This window comes from Macrotis lagotis, chromosome 6, assembly GCF_037893015.1.
Source record: "Macrotis lagotis isolate mMagLag1 chromosome 6, bilby.v1.9.chrom.fasta, whole genome shotgun sequence".
Lineage (NCBI taxonomy): Eukaryota > Metazoa > Chordata > Mammalia > Peramelemorphia > Peramelidae > Macrotis > Macrotis lagotis.
Genome location: NC_133663.1, coordinates 16742245 through 16767958, shown reverse-complemented (window position 1 = coordinate 16767958; position 25714 = coordinate 16742245). Strand labels below are relative to the sequence as shown.

Sequence of the window (25714 nt, the reverse complement as noted above, 5' to 3'; positions counted from 1 at the left end):
AAGAGTACCTGGGTTCAAATCCGGTCTCAGACACTTAATAATTCTGTGTGGCCTTGGGCAAGCCACTTAACCCCATTTGCTTTGCAAAAACCTAAAAAAAAAATTCTGAGGAAGTGAACACCAAGTGGATAGGGTTGTTGAAAAGGTCCGTGGCCAAGGAAGGCAGTGATGCTCTTTGGAGCCTAGGACTGTCGTGGTCAATGGATTGGCTGCTTGGATACCTGCTTCCCCTCTTCAGTCAGCCCTACCTGGAAAATTCTCTTGTATTAAAAAGGGCACCTACTGGCTTCTGACCAGACTCTATTAATCAGTCTCTTCTAAGAGGAACAACAAATAGGGGAACCAGAAAGGCTATTAAAAAGCCCTAGTTACTGAGACTCAGCTTCCTCCTGTAGTCTGTTCTTGGCTTTCAAAAATTGTCAAGATAGGTCACTTTAACCACAATCTGCCATCATACCCCCACTTAAAGAGTGCTGTGATGGAGCATCATAGCAATAGCTCTGCTAAAGTGTGGACACTAGTTGAAGAGCTTGGCCTAGCAATAGTACATGAACATAACTAATGGGTTGCTATGTATTGTACTTAGGTCAATTTTTCATCAATCAAGTCTTGAAATTACAAGCAATTATATATATATATATATATATATATATATGCATATGTATATATATATATATATATATATATGTATATGACCTGGATCTTTTAAAATTTCAAATATTTCTATGAGGTCCATCATAATTGGTAGCAAACAAGAAGGGCTAAAATAAGAATTTATTTTATCTCTAATTCTACACAACACAAGAGGAAAGAAAGAAAGGCATTGAACACCTTCATAGAAGCCAAAAACACTGGCTGAAATATTACTAAGTGGATTGAGAATGTAGGTAAATACTAAAAATTTCAAAAATAATTTGTTAACTTCTTTTTTGGTTTTATTTTTGCAAAGCAATGGGGTTAAGTGACTAACCCAAGGTCACACAGTTAAGTAATTATTAAGTGCCTGAGGACAAATTTTTTACCTTTTAATAGTTCACTACACTTAAAAATAAAGTTGGACAAGTAATTGCAACAGGCCACCCACCTACAAAGATCTGATTGTCCTCCATCCCAGAGGATGGTAGGCAAGCCTATTTCAACTAGGAGACCAAGGCATTTGAGGGTTAGTTTGGATGGCTCTGCAAGATCATGGTTTATGGCTAATAAATACTTCAAAAATAGCAAGAGTTGGTAAATTAATCATGTCTCTCACATAAGAAGTACTCATTAAAAGTTTGTGGAGTGGGTTCAAACCTATAATTCATGTATAAGGGTATTTTCAGAGTAGAATCATTAAACATCCCTGCGGTAAACAAACTCTGCTATATCCAGAGAGGTCATCTATCTTGATTGTAGGTACAATAACCACAGAGATACGGTTCAAGCATTTTGGTCTATACCATTTGTCCCTTCTTGTTTGTAATTAGAATCAGGATGAGCAGCTCCTATTTACTCAAAAGGTTTTGAAGAGAGCCTGCCAAAACTAAGACAAGAACTAAGAGCCCGGTGTCCTAACCAAGGAGTCTACAGAAGCATAAAGTTCCTTGCAAAAACAAGAAATCTAGATGAAAGGCCATGGCGAGGCTATGACAAAGGAGGAAATATATATAGCCTTGGTAAGATGATCTCCAATGAGCAGGAGTATCATGGACTTCTTAGATGAAGATAAATCTGTGATGAGATCCAAGGTCAAAGTGTCCCTACTCCTAAGTAAATGAAGGTCACAGAAGTCTTTTGGACTGGCCAAACCTAGCTATTGCTTCTATGGGGTATTATAAATAGATGTAAAGACACATGCATTTCCTTATACCTAGGTCACTAGAAAATCCAGATCACCAGGTATAACAGTGACTAGAAGTACATGAATGACAGAAGAACCAGAGGTAACCCTTAGAAAATATATCTAATTAGAATCCAATATGATCATGTAAGAATGTACCATTACATGTATACAGAAAGTTATTTCTTTAAAAAATGTCTCTCAATTTTTAGATGTAATGCTAATACCTTCCCTTTATTAGTCTTTCAGCTTGATGCATTCTCATTCTTTCTGTCTTTGAATGTTGAGTTTTTTCTTTGCCCCAGAGATCATAATTGCTACCCTTGCCTTTTTCATTTCCACTGAAACTAAAAGAGGCACTGAAACCTTACAGGTCACTAGCGGGAGAAGTCCTTGAGATCACAGAATGACATGCAATGTCCCAAGAAAGCAGAAAAACAAACCAGTTCAGACCCTCCCTCCAGAAGCATGCAGAGTCCAACCCTAAAAATCAAATCTGAAGTTAGGGAAAAAACCAAGAACTACTAACAAAAATGAAGACAGGGTGCTCAAGACACAAATTCAAAAGAAGGAAAGAACTCCAAAACATCTACAAAGCAAAGCCTCAAAGGAAAACATAGCTGCTTTTTTTTTGCGTGGAATTTGGGCACAATCAATCAACATTTAGTAAGTGCCTACTTGATGTAGGTTCTGTGTTAAGCACTGAAATGAGGAATAAATTGAAATAAGAGTTATGAAAGAAAGGATTTGAAAGGGAAGTAACATCTTGACTCAGGAGGAACAATACTTTGCCAAACAAGAAACCCCCTGAAAATGAGAAGGGACTGATTAGAAGCCAGTGACCTCATGAGACAAGAAATCCAAGCAAAGTCAGACGATGGGGTAGGGAAGGGGAGTGGGGTAAGCTGGAAAACCAAAAACAGGAAAAAAAGAGACTAGCTGTCATATTTCAAGAAAGCTTAAAATTCTCATAACCAGAGGACAAAGTAGAAATAGAAAAAATTCATTCACTTGTTACTTCCTGAGAGAAATCCCAAAACGAAAACTTCCAGGAATGTCATAGCTCAAATCCAGAACTTCCTGGTAAAATAAAAGATACAAGCATTCAGAAAGAATTTAAGAACCAATGAGTCACAGTCAGGATCCCACACAATTCAGCAGTCAGCACTATAAGGGAACAGAGAGTTGGAAATAAAATATTAATAATATTGTTATAGTATAATCTATTATATATCTTATGATCTTGTTATAATGAAATGTATTATATACATTTTATATTTATATAATTATATATTATGGTCTATTATATATTACTTAAAATAATTATAATAATTAAATAACAAAAAGAAAGGAGAAGTCAAAATATATGGGCTTACAGCCAAGAATCATTTACCCAGAAAAGCTGAGTATAAACCGACATGGGAAAAAATGGATCTTTGGTCAATTAAAGGACTGGTAAAAAAGGCCAGAACTGAATAGAAACTATGAGACTAGGAGAAACACAAAAGGTAAAATGAAGAAACAATTCTAAGGGACTATTCTAAGTATAAACTACTTCCATCCAAATATGGGGAAATGACCTAATGTGTTCCTCTCAGAACTTTATCATCATCTAGGGTTATCAAGGGAGGCTAATTAGACATAGCCTGGAAACGGTTATTATGCCTTGATGATAACAAGAGAAGACTGTCAAGAGAGGGGAAGGGGAATACATTAGAGGGAGAAGGAAAAGGTGGTCAAGAAAATTATCTCCTACAATCAGAATGTGTAAGTACACGAAGTATACGTCTCTACAAACGAGAGAAGGGCATGGGGGACACTTGGCTGACACCTGAACATCATTCTCAATCTGAACTGGTCAGAGGACAGAAGAACACCTATACAAATACACAGAGATGGGTACAACGGAGAAGGGGGAATTAGAGTGAGAAAAAAGTTTAGGGAGGGATATTTCCTAAGAAAACAAACTCTAAGCATGTACAAAATTATTTATACCTTTTTAAAATGGCAAAGAAAGGGGATTTGAGAAAGAGCCTAGGACCAGGCAAAAGCTAACCCAGTTTGGTTCTCTATTGTTCCACACATCTGTACTGCTTTGGGACTTCTTTGGCTTTCTCCATCATGTTCTCCTACCCCAGTAAACTCATTTCTGGGAAATCCTGTTACCTTCCAAGATGGAATTTACCATGCACTACTCCTCTCATCAATACACTCTGCCCATCTGCTTGGACCCTTTGGCTGGAACGCAAGGGCATGGGCTCAGGGGCTCTCTTTAAACAGGGAGTCTCACGTCTTCTCTCCATTTACCACCAGCTATACAGCTTTTGGACTTCTCCTGGACCAGGTACCTCCCCCTCCCCTCTTTTCAACCCAGCTTTGCTGGCCTATTTGCTGCTCCTCCACAAGACAGTAATCTCTGCTCCCCATCTTTTCAGTGGCAGCCAGTCAGTCCTCCCACCTTAGAATCAGGGCTTCCTTAACTACCTTCCCAGGAGACCTTTCCTGTACCTTCTCTTCATCCCTTTCCCCCTTCCCCAGCTGCTAGCATTTTTCCTCTGAGTATCTTCCATTTCCAGTCTCTCTAACTTATATGTCCACAGCTGTTTGCACATCATCTCCTCCTTTGAATTTGAGTTCCTTTAAAGTAGGGACAAAGTCTTATCTGACCTTGAGAGTCTGAGTTCCGATGAACCAAATGCTGTTGACTATGATCAAAAGATTATAAAGTAACCAAGCTGGAGAGGTCTCAGGATTACAGAATATTAGACCAAGATCTAAATAAACCTTGGTCGTTTGATCAAGGCCTCCCAGGGAGGCTGCAGGATATCACTTTACATATATAGTGAAGTCCTCTATGAGGCCCAGCCCTGGCCAAGTCTACCTGAAACTTCTTAATGATAACAAGCCATTGTGCTAAATGATGGATTCCTGCAATACCATACACTTTGTATAATTTTCTGTCACTAAAACTATCAACAATCTTGAAGACTGCCATGCTTCCTAACTCCCTCAACATTCACTTTAGAAGATAATGAACTTGAGGCAGCTAGGTGGTGCAGTGGATAGAGCACTGGCCCTGGAGTCAGGAGGACCTGAGTTCAAATGTGACCTCAGACACTTAATAATGACCTAGCTGTGTGGCCTTGGGCAAGCCACTTAACCCCATTGCCTTACCAAAAAAAAAAAAAAAAAAAAAAAAAGCTAATGAACTCGAGGCTTCTGGCAGACTGAAATGATGTGATAGACTAGAATTACTTTATCCAATAAGACAAGGTGAGAAATCCAGGTGAGCCCTTCTCCAATTGTTTGTTAGCACGTGAGCTAAAAAAAAAAAAGGGGCTGCCCTGTCCTCCAGGCCAAGAGGGTGAGCGGGAGCCAGCCCTGCAGAGGGAGGATTCCAATAAAGGACTGCTGGAAAGTTGGACGCTCTGTGGTGCAACGATGCCCCTTGTTCAGATCCAAAACTTGGCAACATCAAAAAGAAGAGAAAGTTCTCTTTGAGAATCTCTCTCTTTGGTTGTTCAGCACCCAGCATCCTCACTCTGGTTACCGGGATTCTCAGCCCTGGTCCAGAATTATCTATCTCTCCTTGGTACTCCTCAATCAAAAAGCCTTTGTCTTTGGACAACTAGAGGGCCTGGTGGCCTTGGAGTCAGGAGGATGGGATACTCACTAGCTGTGTGACCTGGGGAAGTCCCTTCACCCTGCCTGCTTCCCATCTAGGGCAATCTCTAGTCTTCCTAGTTCATATCTAGCCACTGGACCCAGATGGAGGAGGAGGAGGAGAAAGTGAGGTTGGGGACTTAGCACAGCCCCCCTCACTCAAAGCCAATGCATGTGCTTGTCATGGTCTCACCTCTCTAATGGAATGAGGGAGAATATCATCATCACCTTGTCCTCATCAAGCACTCAAGAAAGATATCTAATTAATTTATACAGATCAGTGAATGGACTGCTGGCTGCAGTTTCATGAATTTATCTTTACAGGTGCAACTATATTCTTTAATAGGCTAAAGATATTAGATGGCAGGAAGCCCCTTAATTTTGATTTATTCCTTAATAATACTGTGATGGGGCAGCTAAGGTAGTCCAGTGGATGGAGCACTGGCCTTGGAGTCAGGAGGACATGAGTTCAAATCCGACCGACACTTAATAATCGCCTAGCTGTGGGACTGTGGGCAAGTCACTTAACTCTATTGCCTTAAATAAAGAACAAAAATAATAATAATAATGTGATGGTTCAATTTAAAAATCAATTGTGAACCCAGTCCATTGGAATTCTAGTCACCCTCTGAAGTTAGGTAAACACACCACAGGAACTCATTCTCAAGTACTTTCAGCCAATCAAAGAGGATAGAAACGAAAGTCTGTTTCATGGTTGACCTATGCTGGGTAATAGTAAAAATAGTAAATAGTAATAAATAGTAAAAAAACTTCTAAAAATATTCCCCTCACCTATAAAATGCATATTCACAAACTTGTCCCAAACCAAGTATCTACTCCAAGGATATTTCCTATCATAATACTTGTTTTCATACCTGAGGATACTCTCTGACCTATTAGCAAAAATGTTTCTGACTCTTCACTCGAAAGTCAACAAATTGATATATTAAGATTTATACTAGAAGTCTTGGGGGGAAATGACAATTGCTCATGGTTAGGCAGAGCTAATATAATAAAAATGACAATTCTATACAAATTAAATTGCTTATTTAGTGCCATACCAATCAAACTATACCAAGTAACTATTTCACTAAACTAGAAAAAATAGTAACAAAATTCCTCTGGAGAAACAAAAGGTCAAGAATATCAAAGGAACTGATGAAAAAAATATGTAAAGAAAGATGGCCTAGCTCTGCCAGATCTAAAATTATATTATAAAGCTGCAGTTACTTAACAGCCTAGTGAAGAAACAGAATAATGGATCAGTGGATTAGGATAGGTACAAAAGAAACAGTAGTGAATGACTATAGTAATCTATTGTTTGACAAACCCAAAGACATTAGCTTCTGGGATAAGAACTCGCTATTCAACAAAAATTGTTGGAAAAACTGGAAAATAGTATGGCAAAAGCTAGGCATAGATCCACATCTCACAACCTCTGCCAAAATAAGGTCAAAATGGGTACAGGATTTAGAAATAAAGGGTGATACCACAGACCAAATAACAGATCAAGAAATACTTTATCTGTCAGTTCTAGAGAGAGGAGAAATTGATGACAAAATAAGAAATAGAACATATTATAAATTGTAAAATAGATTTTTTGACTATATTAAATTTAAAAGGTTTTGCCCTAATTAAACCAATGCTGCCAAGAGTAGAAGGAAAACAGAAAGCTAGGAAACAATTTTCACAGCTAGGGGATTCTGATAAAGGTCTCCTTTCTAAAATATAGAGAGAATTGAATCAAATTTATAAGGTTACAAGGATATGAATGGCAATTTTCAGATGAAAAAATTAAAGCTATAATATAATCATTTGAAAAATGCTCCAAATCTTTACTGATTAGAAAATATTAATTAAAACAACTTTGAGGTATCAGATTGGCTAAGATGAGAAAAAAGGGGAAACAATCAAAGTTGGAGAGGTTGTGGAAGAATTGGGGCACTGATGTATTACTGGTGGCATTGTGAATGGATCCTAACCATTCTGGAGAGAAATATGGAATTATGCCCAAAGAGCCATAAAACTGTTCATACCCTTTGGCCCAGCAATTCCAATTCTAGGTCTATATCCTGAAGAAATCATAAAAATGGGAAAAGTCCTACATGTTCCAAAAAATTCATAGCAGCTCTCTTTGTAGTGGCAAAGAATTGGACATTGAAGGGATGCCCATCAATTGGGGAATGGCTAAACAAGTTATGGTACATGAATACTATGGAGTATTATTATTCTATAAGAAACCATAAATGATCAGATTCTAGAGAAGCTTGGAATGAGTTATGGATCTGATGCTGAGCGAAGGGAGCAGAACCAAGAGAACAATGTATATATTAACAACAACATTGTGAACTGATCAACCTTGATGGAAACAGCTCCTCTCAGCAGTTCGGAGAGCTAGGACAACTATATTAGACTGGTTATGGACAATGTTGCCCCCATCCAGAGGAAGAAAACAAAAACAAACTACAGAACCTGAATAAACAATATATTCACTTTTTAAAAATTTCTCTTACCTTTTTCCTTCCTAACTCATGGTTTTCTTTCTTTTACCTTAGTCCTAATTCCTCATACAGAAAATGACTTAATATGTAAACATGTTAAATACAAATGGTACCTGTACAATGTTCACTAGACTATTCACTGCTGAAGGGAAGGGGGTGGGAAGAAAGGGGGTGGAAGAAAATTTTATAACTTAAAAGTGTATATATATATGAATATTGAAAAACTTTCATAGCATGTAATGGGAAAAATAAAATATCAATAATAAAAAAAGACAGGACAGCTAGGTGGGGCAGTGGATAGAGAGCTGGTCCTGGAGTCAGGAAGACCCGAATTCAAATCCAGTCAAGTGACCTTGGACAAGTCACTTAAGCAACAAAAAGATTTCTGGAAGAAGACACCTTGAATTACAATACTAAGAAACTGAATCACCTCTTTGGTTTAAGCATACTACTTTTATTTGTAGGAAAGGAAATCCACAGGAATCCACGATTTTATCTCTATAGCAAGAGATACTCCAATGAGAAAGGCTTCTGCCCACATAAATCATAAAAGTTCTCTAAAATTAATCTGGGATTTATTAGGTTTTTAAAAATATTTTCTAATTGGGGCAGCTAGGTGGCATAGTGGAGAGAGCACCGGCCCTGGAGTCAGGAGGACCTGAATTCAAATATAGGCTTTCACACACTAGCTGTATGACCTTGAGCAAGTCACTTAACCCCATTACCTTAAAAAGAATTTAATAAAATATTTTCATAAATGTATTTCAGTATAATAGGTTAACTTTGCAATCCCATTTATTTTATTTTAAAACATTATTCTAAGAAGGGTAGTCCACAGACTTCCCCAGAAGCCTGCCATACAGTAATTTAGTAACTAACAAATTTCTTAGTATTGATTACAGCAGTGGTTTTTATGCTAGAGCCTGTATATGTTTCCTGAAATATTTTAGTAATTATATTTGTAAATAAGCTTCTTTTTGTTCTACATCATCAGTTTCACCCAACATCCCCCTCTCCTCCTTCCCAAAGAGTCATCTCACAAAATAAGATTTTTAGACAAAAAGGGGAAAAACAAAACTAATAAATACATCAAAAAGCCTAAAAATATGAATAATATATAATGTTTAGGTATTTTCTGCCTCTTCAAAGGGGTGGACTGAGCCTTTACTCAAGTTTCTTCAGGAGTCATGCTTACTCTTTATAACTTTGTTCCACTCCCTTGGATGTTGGAGAGAAGGGTTGTCTCCACTGAGCTGTGGTGGGCCTGGGGTCTTGGCTTCCCTCTCCATCAGGTCACAGAGCTCTTTGCCTGCATCTCTATATTCAACAGTTTTAATTTCTTCCAGCAGGGTCTTATTCCATCATGTTCATGGACCTTAAATTTTTTAACCCTTCCATGTCTACTTCTTGGCTATCACAAAAAGCACTGCTATACTTATTTGGTGACTCTAATAACTTTCCTCTTACTGATGGCTTCCTTACTGGAGACACTGGTCTAAGGGCATGGATGGATATATTAATCACTTTATTTCATAATTCCAAATTGCTTGACAAAATGGTTATACTGATGCTCACTCCACCAACAATGTGCTAGAATGACTATTTCCTTACAACCCTTCCAACATTCATTATCCCTATCTTTTGTCATCTTTTACAGTTTGTAGAGTGTAAGGTGAAGTCTTGGGTTGTTTTGATTTTCATTTCTAGTGATTTGGAGAAGATATTTGTATTTCAACAGAGAGGTTTCATTGGAAATTTTATTTATTTTTATTTTATGAATTTAAAAACATTCCTCTGAAAATCCTGGAAAGACCTATATGAACTGATGCTGAGGAAAGTGAACAGAACCAGAAGAACATTGTACAAAATAAAGGCAACACTGTACGTGGATCAACTATGCCTGACTTAGCTCTTCACAGCCATGTAAAGATCTAAGACAATTCCAAAAACCTCACAATGGAAAATGCTATCCACATCAAAAGAAAGATCTATGTAATCTGAATGCAAATCAAAGCTTCTATTTTCAGGTTTTTTTATTTTGTTTTTTCCTTTTTTGTGGCTTTTCCCTTTTGTTCTTTCTTTTACAACATGACTAATGTGGAAATATGTTTACATGATCACACATGTATAACCTATATCAGATTCCTTGTTACCCTGGGGGGGGAATAGACAAAAAAAATTGAAACTCAAAATCTTATAAAAAAATGAATGTTAAGGGACAGCCCTGGAGTCAGGATGATGACCCGAGTTCAAATCCGGTCTCAGACACTTAATAATAACTTAGCTGTGTGACCCTGGGCAAGCCACTTAACCCTACTGCCTTGAAAAAACAAACAAAAAAGAAATGAATGTTAAAAGCTATCATTACATATATTTGGAAAAAATAAAACACATTTTACAAAAATAAACACTTCCTATGAGAAACATTATTCTGTAGACTCCAACAGCCTAAAATGTTGTTTTGTTTTGTTTTTTTTTAGGTTTTTGCAAGGCCAAAAGGGTTAAGCAGCCATAGAGCTAGGTAATTATTAAGTGTCTGAGGTCAAATTTGAACTCAGGTCCTCCTGACTCCAGGGCCAGTGCTCTATCCACTGCGCTAGCTACCTAGCAACCTCAAAAAGTTAAGATTTTAAAAACTGGGGGTGGCTAGGTGGCCAAGTGGATAGAGTACTGGCCCTGGAGTCAGGAGCACCTGGGTTCAAATCCGGTCTCAGACACTTAATAATTATCTAGCTATGTGGCCTTGGGCAAGCCACTTAACCCCATTTGCCTTGCAAAACCTAAAAAACAAAAAAACAAACAAACAAGATTTTAAAAAACCTTAAGATTTCAAAAAAGAGGGCACAGCTTGGGGAACCCCCCAGCTGGGTTGGGTGATATGGGGGAATATTCATCTTTTCTAAACATACCAAGAAACTTGGATTTTGTCATTGTGAATAAACACAATATTGGAAATGTTAAGTACGTTGAATGAATGGACATAGCCGACCCTATGGGCCTTCGGGAGTCTTCTCAGGAATCTGTGTGACTCTAAGCTCTCTTTTTTCTGGTCCATCTGTAGAATCAGGTGTAGGACTGGCTGGCACATAAGGTCCCTTTCGGTTCTATAATTGTCCAGTTCTGTTCTCCCTGAAATTATAACCAGTCAACACATCTTCCACCAGTTGTGAGTCCTGAAGACCAGAAGTGTATGAGATTGCAAAAATTATAGAAATGAAAGAAATTCTATACACTGCTTAGGCTACTAAATATGAGGGGAAAGAGCACTGAAGCAGGGTCAGACCCTCCTTCTAACACTACTAGCTAAGTGACTAGGGGTCAGTTGCTTAACTTTTCTAAGGTTTTTAATCTGGAAACGGGCCTGAAATAATAATTTCTACCTCATAAAGTTGTTTTTTTTAATGATGCTTAAATTTTCTGGTCAATATAAATTAATGTGACTTGAAGACATTTAAAGTAAAATATTTCAGTTTTAGACATATATATATATATATATATATATATGTATATACATATACACATATATATATATATATATATGTCTATCTAGGACACACACTCATTGTACAGATGGAAGAAGCTTAAACTCAAGAGAAGGATCACGTGGCAGGGCCCTTAGAGATCCAAACTGCCCCAGAACATGGAGTTATTTCTTAGGTTCTCAACTCCACCATCCTCCAAAGACACAGAGCCAAGCCATCTGCTCCATCACCAACCCACCCAGTACTGAAGATCCCCAAATTTCTCTCAATCCTTTCCTGGAGTTTGTAGAAGATGCTCTCCAAAATCACCTTCACTGAAGACAAGAGCTTCCTCACCTTCCCAGGGGATCCCATGATCACATGCCCCTCAACATCAACCAGTGCTTTAAAAGTCAATAACTAGAAAGTATTATTCAATCTAATAAAAATATTATTTGAAAGTATAATTTGGTGATGAATAGGAAAAAGATTTAAAGAAAAAATAGTTCCAAGACAAAGAAAAAATAAAGAATTCCAGGCAAACCAAAATAACTAATTTTGAAGAGGGTAAATGCAAGCTGTGCAAGAGCAGTTTTCAAAAAATATAACCTTGATTTTCCTTTTTTTTCTATTAAAATTTCTGTTTTAAATGGTTTGTCAAAAACAAAACCAAAGAACCAAGCATCACACCTTGCTTTCCAGGCCACTTGAGCCAGGATTCTGATGAACGATCATCTTTATTTTCTTTTCCCTCTTCTTAGATTCAACACAAAATCTGACCCTAGCTACAGTGGCCTAGAACAACCTAGAAAATTAAGTTTATTTCTTCTGGCAGTCACAATCTGTGCTCAGAAATCTAAAACTGTTATTCTGAATAAATTTCAAAGTTCCAAAGGACTAAAATTACTTTACTGAAAGAGGACAAAATGAGCCATTACAGGGAGGAAAGGGATTGTTATCCCAAGAACAGGCTGCTCTCCAGCTCTCACACCACCTCTTCTGTTTGGCAAAATAAACAACTCAAAGACACTTTATTTTACTTTGTGTACCAGGCTAATAAAGAACTCCTGGGGCAAAAGCCCTATGACAAACATTCATTTTGTCACCAATTTGAAAACGAAAGAAGCCTGTTTCAGTTTTCCTAAATGAGCAGCACATGTTTTTTAAGGTGTTTTTTAAATTTACATAAAAATAAGAAAAACAACTTATTGCTTTTTGCTAATAAGGATAATATTCTTGTGATTATTTTTGTTTCTCAAAGGATTTTAAAATCGCGACTTTTCCTTTTTGTTATCCATATCAGATCACAATCCAACCCCTCTCCTCTTATGACTGGGTGGGATCCTGGCCCCAGGCTGAGGTGGCTGCCACTGGAAGGGGTTCCCCAGGAGGTCAGAGACAGGTGGGAGACCCAACAGCCTGGGATGTAGAAGTTGGCCTGACCCTCCTCCTGCTCAGCAGACAAAGGCCTGTGGATGGAGGAGGAGATGGAGGTGGTCTCCAAGTGAACGGACCCAGGACTATAGGCCTGGCCATTAACCTCCAGCTCCTCCTTGTCCTACAGGGAGTGGGGGCAGCCTGAGCAAAACAGGCTTAGAGAAGGTGCCTTTCTCTGCCTTTGACTTCCAAGCAGGACCAAGAAGGGCTGTTTCTTACAAGCCAGACTGGCATCTGCCAATCCTTGGCTAGAGAGCTTGGCACGGGAGCTCCAGACCCCACAATATGCTCTCTCCTCCCTCTGCCCCTCCAACCTGAACATCCTGCCATGTTCAGGTCTCCTCTTCTCCCCTTCAGGAAGTGACCCATACACTTCTTGGCTTCTCCTGGATCCTTCCCCGGGTATCACCCTGCACCACTCAAGTCACCCACTTCCTGGGCATTATTCCTTTGGGGCTGTTTTTCCTCTAGAACTGGACTGCAAACTTTTTGGGGTAGGACCCTCTTTGTCCATCTAGGCATCCTTTCTGTAGGGACCCACAGCATGCCCTCCCATCAAGTGAAAGAAAAGCTTCCATCTTCCTCCTCCTTCAGGCTTGTCCAATCCTACTGACTGACCGCTCCACCCAGGATGGAGGACAGGACCACCCTCCTCCCCTGGTCTCTAAGCAGCCAAGCCCCTCTCAACTCCTGTCCTCCACTGGAACAAAAGAGGAAAAGCAACTTCAGAGCCTTGGTTTAAACGACCAACTATCTGAGGTGGTTAAGAATGGAGTCCGGGGTTCAACGGCCTCCAGCTCGGGACCTTGGGAAGCAGGATCAGGATGTCAGCAGAGAGAAGGGTGGGGAAAAGACAAAGAGCTTGAACACGAAATTGGTGGTCCAGAGCCCAGGATGGTCCAGGATGGCCCAGAAAGAGAGAACTATAGTTTTTACTCAGTCTAAGTCTCTGGTCTGTGGCTGAGCCCAGGCCATGGGGCCACCTGCATGCCAAAGGGGCCTCCACATTGATACCCATGACAGGTCCCTCTTCTACAAAACTGTAAGAAACAACCAGACAAAAAGGTGGTTTATAAATTTGTGAGAAGAATCCTAAGTGGCACAGCCATAATCCTCCTTAAACCCTTCCAAGACTTGCAGGGCCTGCACAATCTGGACAGAAGATAGATAAAAAAGCCAATTAATTCTTCTAATTCTAGATTGGTCCTTATGTCTCAATGGGTCACAAAAGCATCATACCTTTTGGATTTCTTCAGGCAATGCATGTATGGGAACATGTCGGTCCATACTTTCCCAGGACAGCTTATAGAAGTCAGAAGGTAAAATCTAAAAAATATTAATCACAGACAGAATTTCTTAACAAATTGAGGGGAAAGTGAAGCAGCAAATATAAATTTGTGGGAATTTCTGAAAATGTATTTTTATATAATCATTATTTCAACAGAAGTTTCACTGACCTTGAGTCAGGAGATGTTATGGTGGTTTTCTCACAATAACTAGTTAGGCCTAAATCATAGGAAAAATCATGTTACTGGATGTTCTGTCGAATAAACAATGTGCTCTCTCATTAGTTCCACTCTTCAAGAAAACATTGCTAATCCCTTCCTTAGGGATCTTACAGCGGAAAAGGATTTTCTTTAGGAATTTCTAACCACTACTTGCTTAGGAATAGTAACCACGGATCGATATCTTAAACTTTGAACATTTAAGTTATGCATAGGTAAGCACACGTGTGTGTGTGTGTGTGTGTGTGTGTGTGTGTGTATAAACTCGTTTTATTTTGAAAGTCTTGATTTCTGGAAAAAACACTACTAAAACAATGATTAAACATAGTATTTTAACTCAGTAGATGATGAGAATGACAATTTATTCTGGCATACTTTTTTAATGAAAAAGTAAGAGTCAAAATATTTGTATTTCAGTTTCTTACATTAAAATTGGTGCCAAAAAAATACACAGATAGTGGGCCAGAAGCTTTTTATCAATGCATTAAAAATTGTGCCAATTATTTTATTGTCAATGGAGATAGGATAATTTCTTAATGCAAACATTTTCCTTTACTGGAAAATTATCCCCTAATAAAGATTTAAGTTCTATCTTAATCTTTCAAAGGGTCAGAATGTTCTAAAGATTGGGGAGGGTTGCTGTTGTGGTTTTGGGGTTTTTTTTAAAAGTATTTCCCTCTTCCTACCACTGGCCAAGGGAACAGAATGCCTTGCCCACATGCTCCATGGATCAATTACTATTCAAATACTGTTCTTGCCTTAGCAGCACTTTGGGTCCTTTTATATCATTAAGATGTTTGATGCCAAAGGGTAGGGGGTGGGGTGAGGAAGGATTCATTATTTTATTTATTAATATAAACACTTCCTAGCTATTCGAGGTCATTGTGAAAAAAGTAGAATATTAGCATAGTCCCCATAGACTGCAACAGATTCTACCATCATTTACCTTCTATATCTCAGAACAAACTAGTATTCATACAACAGACCAAGCCATGCACAATAGCCTATAGTTAGGATAGAAAATTGCCAAGACAAATACTAATGATTTTTTTCTTACTGTAATCAATATACACTGGATTTTCAAACTCAATACTATATGAGGTTAAAACATTATTTAGATTATTTGATGTCTTTTTTTTAACAGTAGCAGGACCTCCTTAAAACTCAGTGGTAGAGGGGGTGGCTAGGTGGCACAGTGGATAGAGCACTGGCCTTGGAGTCAGGAGGACCTAAGTTCAAATCTGGCCTCAGACACTTAAGAATCACCTAGCTGTGTGGCCTTAGACAAGTCACTTAACCCTATTGCCTTGCAAAAAAAGAAAAAAGAAAGAAGAAAACTCAGTGGTAGAGTATAAAATAATAAACTCAAATATAATCTCAAATTATATCTCAAATATAATATATACATAGCTATAGACATTTACCAGCCAAGGCTCCTCTGCCCATAAAAATCTTTTATTAGCATGGGAAATGTGGTGATAAGGTAGATTTTATTTTTATTGTGGTTCTACATAATACAAGAATGCCTTCCCACATGATTCCATGCATATTCAAACAATGTGCCAATTGAAGAAAATTCATTTATTCATTCTTTCAATAAATATTATTGAACAGCTATAATAGGAAAGTCACTGTAGTAATTGTTCACGAGAGACTCAAAGAAGAAAAATAAGCAACTTCTATTGATGAAGTAACTTAGACTTTAAGGATGGGTTAAGATGGATACCCAGATTAGTAATTTGTATGTTTTATACATATGTATACATGTATAATTATAATACAAGCCTGAGTATAAGTTTCACAAGAGATGCCCAGAAAGTATAATGGAAGTTCTGAGGTGGGAGCTGAAGGATCTAAAAAAGACTTCCTAAAGAGGAGAGTGTTGAGCTGGGCCTTGGGGAATGGCTAGGACTCTGACAGATGGCAAGGCTGGGGAGGTTCCTTGAGGAAAGGAGATAGGATTAACAAAGTCCCTGAGAAGTGATCAGTGGGTCACCTTTATGGAAGAAGAGGAAGATAAGGCTAGAGATGGTGGCCTGGGGCCAGACACCAGAGTTCAGAGTCTGGACTTCAACTGAGAGGCGATAAAGAAGCAACACAAGACTGAAGCTTCAGCAGAATTATTGTGGCTTGGCTGTAAAAGAGGGATCGTTTTCCAAAGAGCAGGAAGCCCCTCTCAACACCATGAAGGATGGACTGCCCAAAAGCCAAGTGGCCAAATTCAGCAACAAGGGACTAGGGCAAAAGGCCTTAAACAGTGGTAGGTGCGGGTAATGGTCTGGGTGCTTTTTCACTTGTTATTTGTATTTATTATTGTTTCAAGATAAAGTTCAATCTTAAGGAGAGAGGATTGAGCTTTTCTTCCTCCCAGAAATGACTATAACATAATGATAAAAGGTACCCCCCAAAATGTTTTTAAAGTAATATTGACCTGGTCTTGCATGCCTCAGTGAGAATAGAGAAGACAGGGTAAACCTGGAAGAGCTAATTGTGACATAGAAACAAGAGAAGTTTGACAAAGATTGGATGTGCAGGGTAAAGAGAAAGGATTGAAATTTTGTCTAAAGTTTCAAGTCTGGGCAGGGCAGCTGGGTGGCATTGCAGTGGATAGAGCCCCAGGCCTGGGGTCAAGAAGACCCGAGTTCAAATCTGGCCTCAGACACTTCCTAGCTGTGTGACCCTGGGCAAGTCACTTCCTCTTGTTTGCCTTACCTAGAGAAGGAAATGGCAGACCAGGCTAGTATTTGCCAGGAAAACCCCAACTGGGAAATGACTGACCAGCAATACAGAGGAGAAGCTTACTGAAGGGTGAAACAGTGAGTTCTACTGGGGACACACTGGTGTGCAAAAAAGTGGCAGATAGTAGAAAATGTGGGAACTGATGAGGTAATGGTAATAATCCTCATTCCTACAGTATTTTAAGATTTATAAAGTCTTTCCTTATACGAGGTAGATACCACACATATTTTAATTTCCATTTACCAGAAAAGGGAAGGGAAGTTTTGAAATGCTGAGGCTCACCTAACCAATAAATGGCAAAGTCTTTGGACCTCAAAGTTAGCACTTCCCCTCTAAGTCAGAGTCCCAGGGAAAAGAAAAGAAGAAAGTCCAAGACAGAATCTTATGGAATAGCAAAAAGTGTGGGGTGGAAAAGATGAAGTATCAATGGAAGCAGAGATGAAGCAGTCAAGATGGGGAAGAGGAGACCAGACTAGTGGAAGCCAAGAGAAGAACATCTCAAGATGATGAACAGGGTCAAATGACAATGAAGGTCAAGGATGAACCCCCCCAATTTGATTTATAAATGAGCAAAGCACTAAATAAAGGGTTTCTATAAGGTAGTAAGAACCAAGGTTGAAGGCAAGGAGGCCAAAGGAGGAGAGGTGCGATCTTGATGGTATGGATGCTCCCACTACAAAAATAGACTGGTACCAGTACAATCCCTCTATCAGTGCCAAAGTTCCTTTGGTTGAAAATTCCAGTATCCAGGAAATGAATATAGTAATGTGCTCTTTGATAAACCCAAAGAGTCCAGCTATTGGGATAAAAACTCTCTCTTTGATAAAAACTTCTGGGAAAATTGGAACTTAGTATGGCAGAAACTTGGATTAGACCAACACCTCACACCCTATACCAAGATAAGATCCAAATGGATACAAGATTTAGACAAAAAAACAAAACTAGAAGAAAACTAGAAGATCAAGGACTAGTTTACCTGTCAGATCTCTGGAAAGGGAAGCAGTTTATGACCAAGGAAGAGATGGAGAACATCACTAAAAACAAACTAGATGATTTTGATTACATTAAATTGAAAAGCTTTTGCACAGACAAAACCACTGTAACCAAGTTCAAAAGAAATGTAGTAAACTGGGAAATAATCTTTACAACTAATGTTTCTGACAAAGGACTCATTTCTAAAATATACAGAGAACTGAGTCAAATTTTAAAAAAAAGTCATTCCCCAACCGACAAATGGTCAAAGGATATGCAAAGGCAATTTACAGATGAAATCAAAGCAATCCAATCATATGAAAAACTGCTTTAAATCATTAATTAGAGAAATGCAAATTAAAGCATCTCTGACATACCACCTCACACTTCTCAGACTGGCCAATATGACCAGAAAGGACAATGATCAATGTTGGAAGGGATGTGGGAAATCTGGGACACTGACACATTGTTGGTGGAGCTGTGAACTCATCCAACCTTTCTGGAAAGCAGTCTGGAGCAAAGGGCAACAAAAACGTGCATACCCTTTGATCCAGCAATACCACTCCTGGGTCTATACCCTGAAGAGATGATGGAAAAGGGTAAAAACATCACTTGTGGGAAACTAGGTAGCACAGTAGATACAGCACCGGCCCTGGAGTCAGGAGTACCTGAGTTTAAATCCGGTCTCAGACACTTAATAATTACCTAGCTGTGTGGCCTTGGGCAAGTCACTTAACCCCATTTGCCTTGCAAAAACCTAAAAAAAAAATCACTTGTAAAAAAATATTCATAATAGCCCTATTTGTGGTTGCAAAAAATTTGAAATCAAGTAAATATCCTTCAGTTGGGTAATGGCATAGCAAACTGTGGTATATGTATGTCATGGAACACTATTGTTCTATTGGAAACCAGGAGGGATAGGAATTCAGAGAAGCCTGGAGGGATTTGCATGCACTGATGCTGAGTGAGATGAGCAGAACCAGAAAAACACTGTATACCCTAACAGCAACATGAGAGTAATGTTCAACCTTGAAGGACTTGCTCATTCCATCAGTGCAACAATCAGGGACAATTTGGGGTTGTCTGTGATGGAGAATACCATCTGTATCCAGAGAAAGAATTGTGGAGTTTGAACAAAGACCAAGGACTATTACCTTTAATTTAGGGGGGAAAAACCTGATACCTTACTGTCTGATCTTACTATCTCTTTTGCTTTATGTTTCTTCCTTAAGGATCTGATTTCTCTCTTATTACATTCAATCTGGATCAATGTATACCAGGGAAGCAATGTAAAGACTGGAAAATTGCCTTCTGTGGGGGGTGGGGGGAAGGGAAGTAAGATTAGGGGGAAAATTGTAAAACTCAAAATAAATAAAATCTTCATAATTCAAAAAAAAAGAAGAAAATTCCAGCATCTCCCAGTCAAACTGAATCATGGAATGGATACAACATTGACTTGAGGAGTCAGGAAAAACCTAGGTTCAAATCCTGCCTGACACACCAAATGTGAGACCCTGGACTAGATACAAACTGCCTCATCTGTAAATGAGAATAATACCAAGTACCTCATAGGAATATTGAAAGGGACAAATGAGATAATAGAAAAGAGCTTTTCCACTATATAGTGTGTTAGAAATGTTAGTTATTATTACTGTCCTCTCTGAGGCTGGGCCTGGGGAATAAAGATTCAAAACAGAGCCCTTCTTGGGCAAGCCACTTAACCCTACTGCCTTGCAAAAACCTAAAAAAAAACAACAGAGGCCTTACAGGGTACCCTCTCAACGTGGTAATACATATATACATATATAGAAAAGAGAGGAGAGAGAGAGAGAGAGAAGAGGAGAAAAAGTATGCTTTCAAGGTGCCGGGTACTTTGCCGGGTACTTTATTAGATGGTACTCCAGGACAACACCATCTACTCGTCTGAGAGTTGGGGCCACCCCAATACAAGCTAGCTCTTCTTGCCCCTCCAGGGGCAGGACCTGCCAGGAGCCTCAAGCTTCTGACATAGACTTCAAGAATTCAGGGCTGCCTCCACACAAGGAGGCATCAGAGGCAGATGCCAACATTGCCTTTTCAACAAGTGTAGCAGAGAAAAGTTTCAGGAAAGGGGTGGATTCAGGGTGTAGCTGACTGAGAAAAAAGGCAGAGAAGATGTGCATGTGTTCCTAGGAAAAGGACAAAGGGCTCAAGGGCGGGTGAGCCTGGCACCGTGGCAAGGCTTTCCTGATGAAGCAATCTGCACCCAGGCCAGAAGAGGAAGGAGAAGGGGGATCCTCTGCCCCCAGGACTCTTCTGCCCAATACTCATTGCCCCCCACACACAGAAGACATTAGAAGATCAGTGAAGGCAGTTCTTTGGGAACTTGCTTGCTTAAGTGCCGACTTGGAAGGTGGTAGGTGATCTTGGCAAAGAAGAAGGGAGAGAGAATTTATAAGCAGAAAGGACATGAGAGATTTCTTGTCGAGGTCCATCTTCTTGGGGAAGGAGGAGGGTGGTCCCCAGCCAGGAGGCTGAGTTGGGCTGGCAACCTGAAGAGAACAGGATGGGCCATTTGCTGGAGGGAAAATGGATAGGAACCCAAAAGGGTGATTTCAGGACTGCAGAAGAGCAGTTTTAAAGACCCACCAAAGAACTTCCCGTTTTTGCGTTGGTTTCTCCTTTACTGAGGTAAGGCAATTATTGAGGAAGGCCAGAGTCCTTTCTACTTGCTGAGGGACTGTCCTCTGACATCCCTCATGGCTTGGGGAGCTTCCTCTGAACTCATCCACCATCCAAGATCCCCACAGAACTGCCCAGAAGCTATGACTGAGCCTACCCCACTTTACTGACTCATCCCCTTGGCCTTTCGGGAGGTGAGAGCAATGTTCCTAATATAAATCCTGCCTAAATTTAGTCTTCCTCGGAAGGGTCAAGTGCTCTGCTTAGTTCCCACCAGGCCTGCCAGAAAATTGGCAAGGCTTTAAAAAATGGTGCTTTGTAAACCTCGGCATCTTGGGCTTTCCTGAAGGACCATGGACAAGAATGGAGTGTGGAAGCAGGAAGAGAAAGGATGGGGAGGTGAACAGAGAGTCCTCATGCCTCTGGAGCCACCTATTTTGCAAGGGAGTCAGCCCATAAGAGTCAAAAAGGGAAAGCGGGGAAGGGGGAAGGTTTTGAGAGGGTGGAGAGAGAGACAGGTGGGGAACTCAGAAAGGGAAGAAGGGGAATGAAGATGAGGAAGACAGAAAGAAGAGGGAAAGGGAGGAGTGGAGGAGGAGGAGGGAGTTCGAAGGCGATAAATCACCTCCTATGCACTGGAACTGTGCTAAGTGATTTTTACAGATTACCTCATTTAATCTCATAACAATCTGAAAAGTTAAGGAAACTATAGTAAATATTGGTCAAATGACCTGTCCAAGGTCAGTCAGCTAGGAAGCGGCTGAGGTCCCATTGGAACTCAGGTGTTCCTGACTTTAGTCCTGTAGGCCGGTGCCAACCGCGTGGCCAGCATAGAGGCGGATAAAGAGGAAGCAGAGGCGAAGGGTGCAATGGAGGGGCTGGGGAGAGAACCCCCAGAAGGCGGGGATGCTGGAGGGGATGGAGGGAAGGAGGGAGGGAGAGATGGAGACGGAGGCAGAGGAAGGAGAAGAGGGAAACAGAAGGGGCGAGTGGGGGCAACAGGTGAGGAGGGAAGGGAACAGGAAGGATAGAGGGGAGAGGATGAAGGAGGACACTGAGGGAAGAGGAGGGAGGAGAGGAAAGGGGAGGGAAGGGAGGAGGGCTGAGCAAAGGAGGAGAAAAGGGGAGAAGGGGGAGCAAGGAGGGATGGCCAAGGGAGAGGAGAGGGGCTGAGGAGGGGTGGGGATGGAGGGAGGGGATGGGCAGGGAGGATGGGGATGGAGGGATGAAGGGTGGGGATGGGCAGGGAGGGGGAGGGGTGGGCAGGGAGGGGGCGTGGGCAGGGAGGGGGAGGGGTGGGCAGGGAGGGGGCGTGGAGGGATGGAGGGGGTGGGCAGGGACAGGGAGGGGTGGGCAGGGAGGATGGGTGGGCAGGGAGGGGGAGGGGTGGGCAGGGAGGGTGGGGGTGGGCAGGGAGGGGGCGTGGAGGGATGGAGGGGGGTGGGCAGGGACAGGGAGGGGTGGGCAGGGAGGATGGGTGGGCAGGGAGGGGGAGGGGATGGGCAGGGAGGATGGGTGGGCAGGGAGGGTGGGGGTGGGCAGGGAGGGTGGGGGTGGGCAGGGAGGGGGCGTGGAGGGATGGAGGGGGGTGGGCAGGGAGGGGAGGTGGGCAGGGAGGGGGGTGGGCAGGGAGGGGGCGTGGAGGGATGGAGGGGGGTGGGCAGGGGGCCGGTGGAGGAGGGCGCCCCCCGCCCCACTCGTGACCGCCCCGCACAGCCCCGGCGGCTCCCGGGGGGCGGGGGGCTGCGCCCCGCAGAAGCGCGGCGGCGTCTCACCTCGTCGGGGCTCCTGGGGGCCGGCAACGGCTTTCCCGGTCACCCGGGCAACCGCGCGCCCCGGGAGAGACGTCAGAACGTGCTGACGTCACGGCCCACGCCGCCTACGCGGAAGCGCGGGTCCGGCCCGCCCCCACGCGCTGGAGTGCGCGCGCAGGTCCCTCGGGCCGGGCGGGCGTCATGCTCGCGCATGCGCCGAGAGGGCTCGGGGGCGCCGGGAGCCGGGGTCGGGCCGGAACGAGGGCGGGGGAGGCGGAGGGCGGAAGTGGGGCCGGGAGCCCCCCCCCCGGGAGCCCCCCCGCCCCGCACGGACAGGAGGGGAAACTGAGGCCCGACTGAAGCTCCTGGGCCGCCGGCCCTCGTGACGTCACCCGCCCCCAGAGGGATTTGTCTTTTCCTGGAGGGGGAGGGGCGCATATTTCATATATGTGTGTGTATGAACAGAAAAGATTGTAGGGGAGGGGCATGGCCTCTACATGCCACATGTATGTTACATGCATGCGTGTGTGGGAGAGCCCCATGGTGAAGAGGGGGAGGGGAGAAACTGTGACAGGCCCAAGAGGAGGGGGGAAGGGGCGCACATTATGTGTAAATATATATCCTATAAATTCTATATAGGGAAGGGGCAGGGTTATGGCTTCTGTGTTTTACATATGTGTACATGTGCACACGCGCATGCATGTGTGTGGAATCCCCGTGGTGAAGCGGGGGAGGGAGGATGCCCTGGGGCCCAGGGCATTTATTACGTGCTTAATTCATGATAAGTGAATGTTTGAAAGAGTATTTTCATGGGACACCCGAAGTGCCCTGAAGCCCAAAGAGCTAGAATACAGAAGTTTGCTATCTTCCTTTTTCTTTCTAGCTGATCTTTTCCATTTTCTGTTTACGTTGCTGGTCTCTTGGTCCTTATTTCCATCCTTTCCCTTCCTTTTCTTTGCCTTCCTAATCTTTCGTTTTCTACCAATTTATGATATGAAATTGGAAATAGAATTATCTACTTAGGTCTGAGATTCTCCAGTCCATTTGAGATCATCTAGCCCAACTCCCTCATTTTAAAATGAGAAAACTGAAGCTCCCAGAGGATAAGTGACTTGTCCAAGGTGACGTTAAGTGGATAGTATCAGAGATCTTCAGCCTCCCAATCTGGGCTTTTTGTTCTTTGGACCTCAAGGGAGCAATCTTGGAGCAGTGAATTGGGTTACAAGGAGGTAAAATTTAGCTTGATAACAGCAAGGTTTTTAACACAGGACTTTCGCAAAATAGAACAGGCTACCTCAGAGGTGGGGGCTCTCCCCTTTACTGAAAGTTTCTGACCAAAGTGGATGGTCATTTTTAACCATTTCTGTGTTACCATGTTCTTATTTGGGTTTAATTATGTAATCTTTGAGATCTCTTCCACTTCTGGAATTCTGTAATGAACCAATCTTATAATACCTAAATAAAGAAAATAATTGCCCAAAAGTTGTTATGGGAAGAAGCTATAAAATTAATTTTAGCCTGTATACTTATTTCTTTCATCATTTCCCCCTCTTGCTTCTGCTTCCCAGTATCAAACAAAGCCCTGTCTCGCAGAATTCTTGCAGCTTCAGGTCACTTTTTCTCTTGTCTCAGCAGACAGTCTCATTTATTGCAAATAGAAGACTTGCATTCTCTGTCTTGTTCCAGTTTTTAAAACTGCTGTAGTAGCATTTAAACGTTTTTCATCAGACTAGTTTCTTACTGTAAAGTTAACCCCAACTAGTTCGCTGCCTTGTGCTGAGTGCACAATTTATGATTTGTGCCTTTCTTATCTAGAAGGTAAATTAATTGAAGGTAAGGGACTATTCCATTCTATCTTTGTGGAGTCCATCAGAGGCACTTAAGAAATGTTTATTTTGGGGTGGCTAGGTGGTACAGTGGATAAAGCACTGGCCCTGGAGTTAGGAGGACCAGAGTTCAAATCCAGCCTCATGTACTTAATAATTACCTAGCTATGTGGCCTTGGGCAAGCCACTTAATCCCATTGCCTTGCAAAAAGCTTTAAAAAAAATGTTTGCTTTATTGAATTGAAATTCTTGATTTGTCTTAATCTAATTAAACAAGTGACCTATAAAAATAGGATATCAATATTGCCCAAATAGCTCTTATTACTAAGAACTCAGTGCTTTAGGGTCTATTCTAAGATAAATTTTAGAATGCAGAATCATTTTAATTTTCTGAGCATCCAGATGATCTGAAATTATCCTCAAAGAGCAAGAAAACTGATAATACTCTTTGACCCATCAATACCAGTACTAGGCCTATATCAAAAAAATGGGCAAAGTCTCATATATTCAAAAAAGCTCTTTTTGTAGTGGCAAAGAATTAGACATAAATTGGAGAACGGCTGAACAAGTTATGGTATATGAATGTTACGGAGTACTATTGTTCTATAAGAAACCATGGATGGTCGAACTCTAGAGAAGCATGGAAAGAATAACATTAACTGATGCTGAGAGAAGGGAGCAGAACCAAGAGAACACTGTACACATTAACAAATTTGTGAGATGATCCGCTATGATAGAAGGAGCTCCTTGTAGTAGTTCAGAGATCAAGGACAACCCTGAGAGACTTGCTATGGATAATGCCATCTACATCCAGAGTGGGGGAAAAACCCACAGGATCTAAATGAATACTATGTCTACTTTTTTGAAACTTCTGTTTTTCCTTCCCATCTCATGGTTTTCTTTCTTTCCCCACTTATAATTCCTCTTACACAAAATAATTAATATGTAAATATGTTAAACACAAATGTACATGTGCAACTTTCACCAGACTCTTGGGGAAAGTGAAGGGAGGGTGTTAGAAAAAATGTGTAATTCATACATTTGCAAATGGATGAATGCTGAAAAATTACCGTAGCTTATCATTGGGAAAATAAAATAAAATTTCAATTAAAAATAAACAAAGGGGCAGCTAGGTGGCGTAGTGGATAAAGCACCAGCCTTGGAGTCAGGAGTACCTGGGTTCAAATCCGGTCTCAGACACTTAATAATGACCTAGCTGTGTGGCCTTGGGCAAGCCACTTCACCCCATTTGCCTTGCAAAAAACCTAAAAAAAATAAAAAATAAAAAAAAATAAACAACCGATGAAACATGTCAGTCTAGATAAGAGAAAAGGAGCATCCCCAAGAGTTCAAGATAGGGCCAGCTTCATAAAAGG

General features: G+C 41.3%; 1 protein-coding gene across 6 annotated transcripts in view; it reads right to left on the bottom strand.

The window, feature by feature from the left end:
• Window positions 1–22605, bottom strand: part of LEKR1 (leucine, glutamate and lysine rich 1) — a 175671-nt gene extending 153066 nt beyond the window's left edge. For 3 of the 6 annotated variants that reach the window (XM_074190806.1, XM_074190813.1, XM_074190812.1), the window contains exons 1-2: window positions 22534–22605; window positions 14121–14207 (exon numbers count right to left, since the gene is read on the bottom strand). In XM_074190806.1, coding sequence (XP_074046907.1) covers window positions 14121–14168 — 48 coding nt within the window. In that variant the 5' untranslated portion in view covers window positions 14169–14207; window positions 22534–22605. Of the gene's footprint in view, window positions 1–14120; window positions 14208–14338; window positions 14388–21489; window positions 21919–22533 lie in introns of those variants that run through there. The other 3 variants (XM_074190807.1, XM_074190808.1, XM_074190809.1) reach the window with 3 other exon arrangements.
• Between the last annotated feature and the right edge of the window lie 3109 nt (window positions 22606–25714).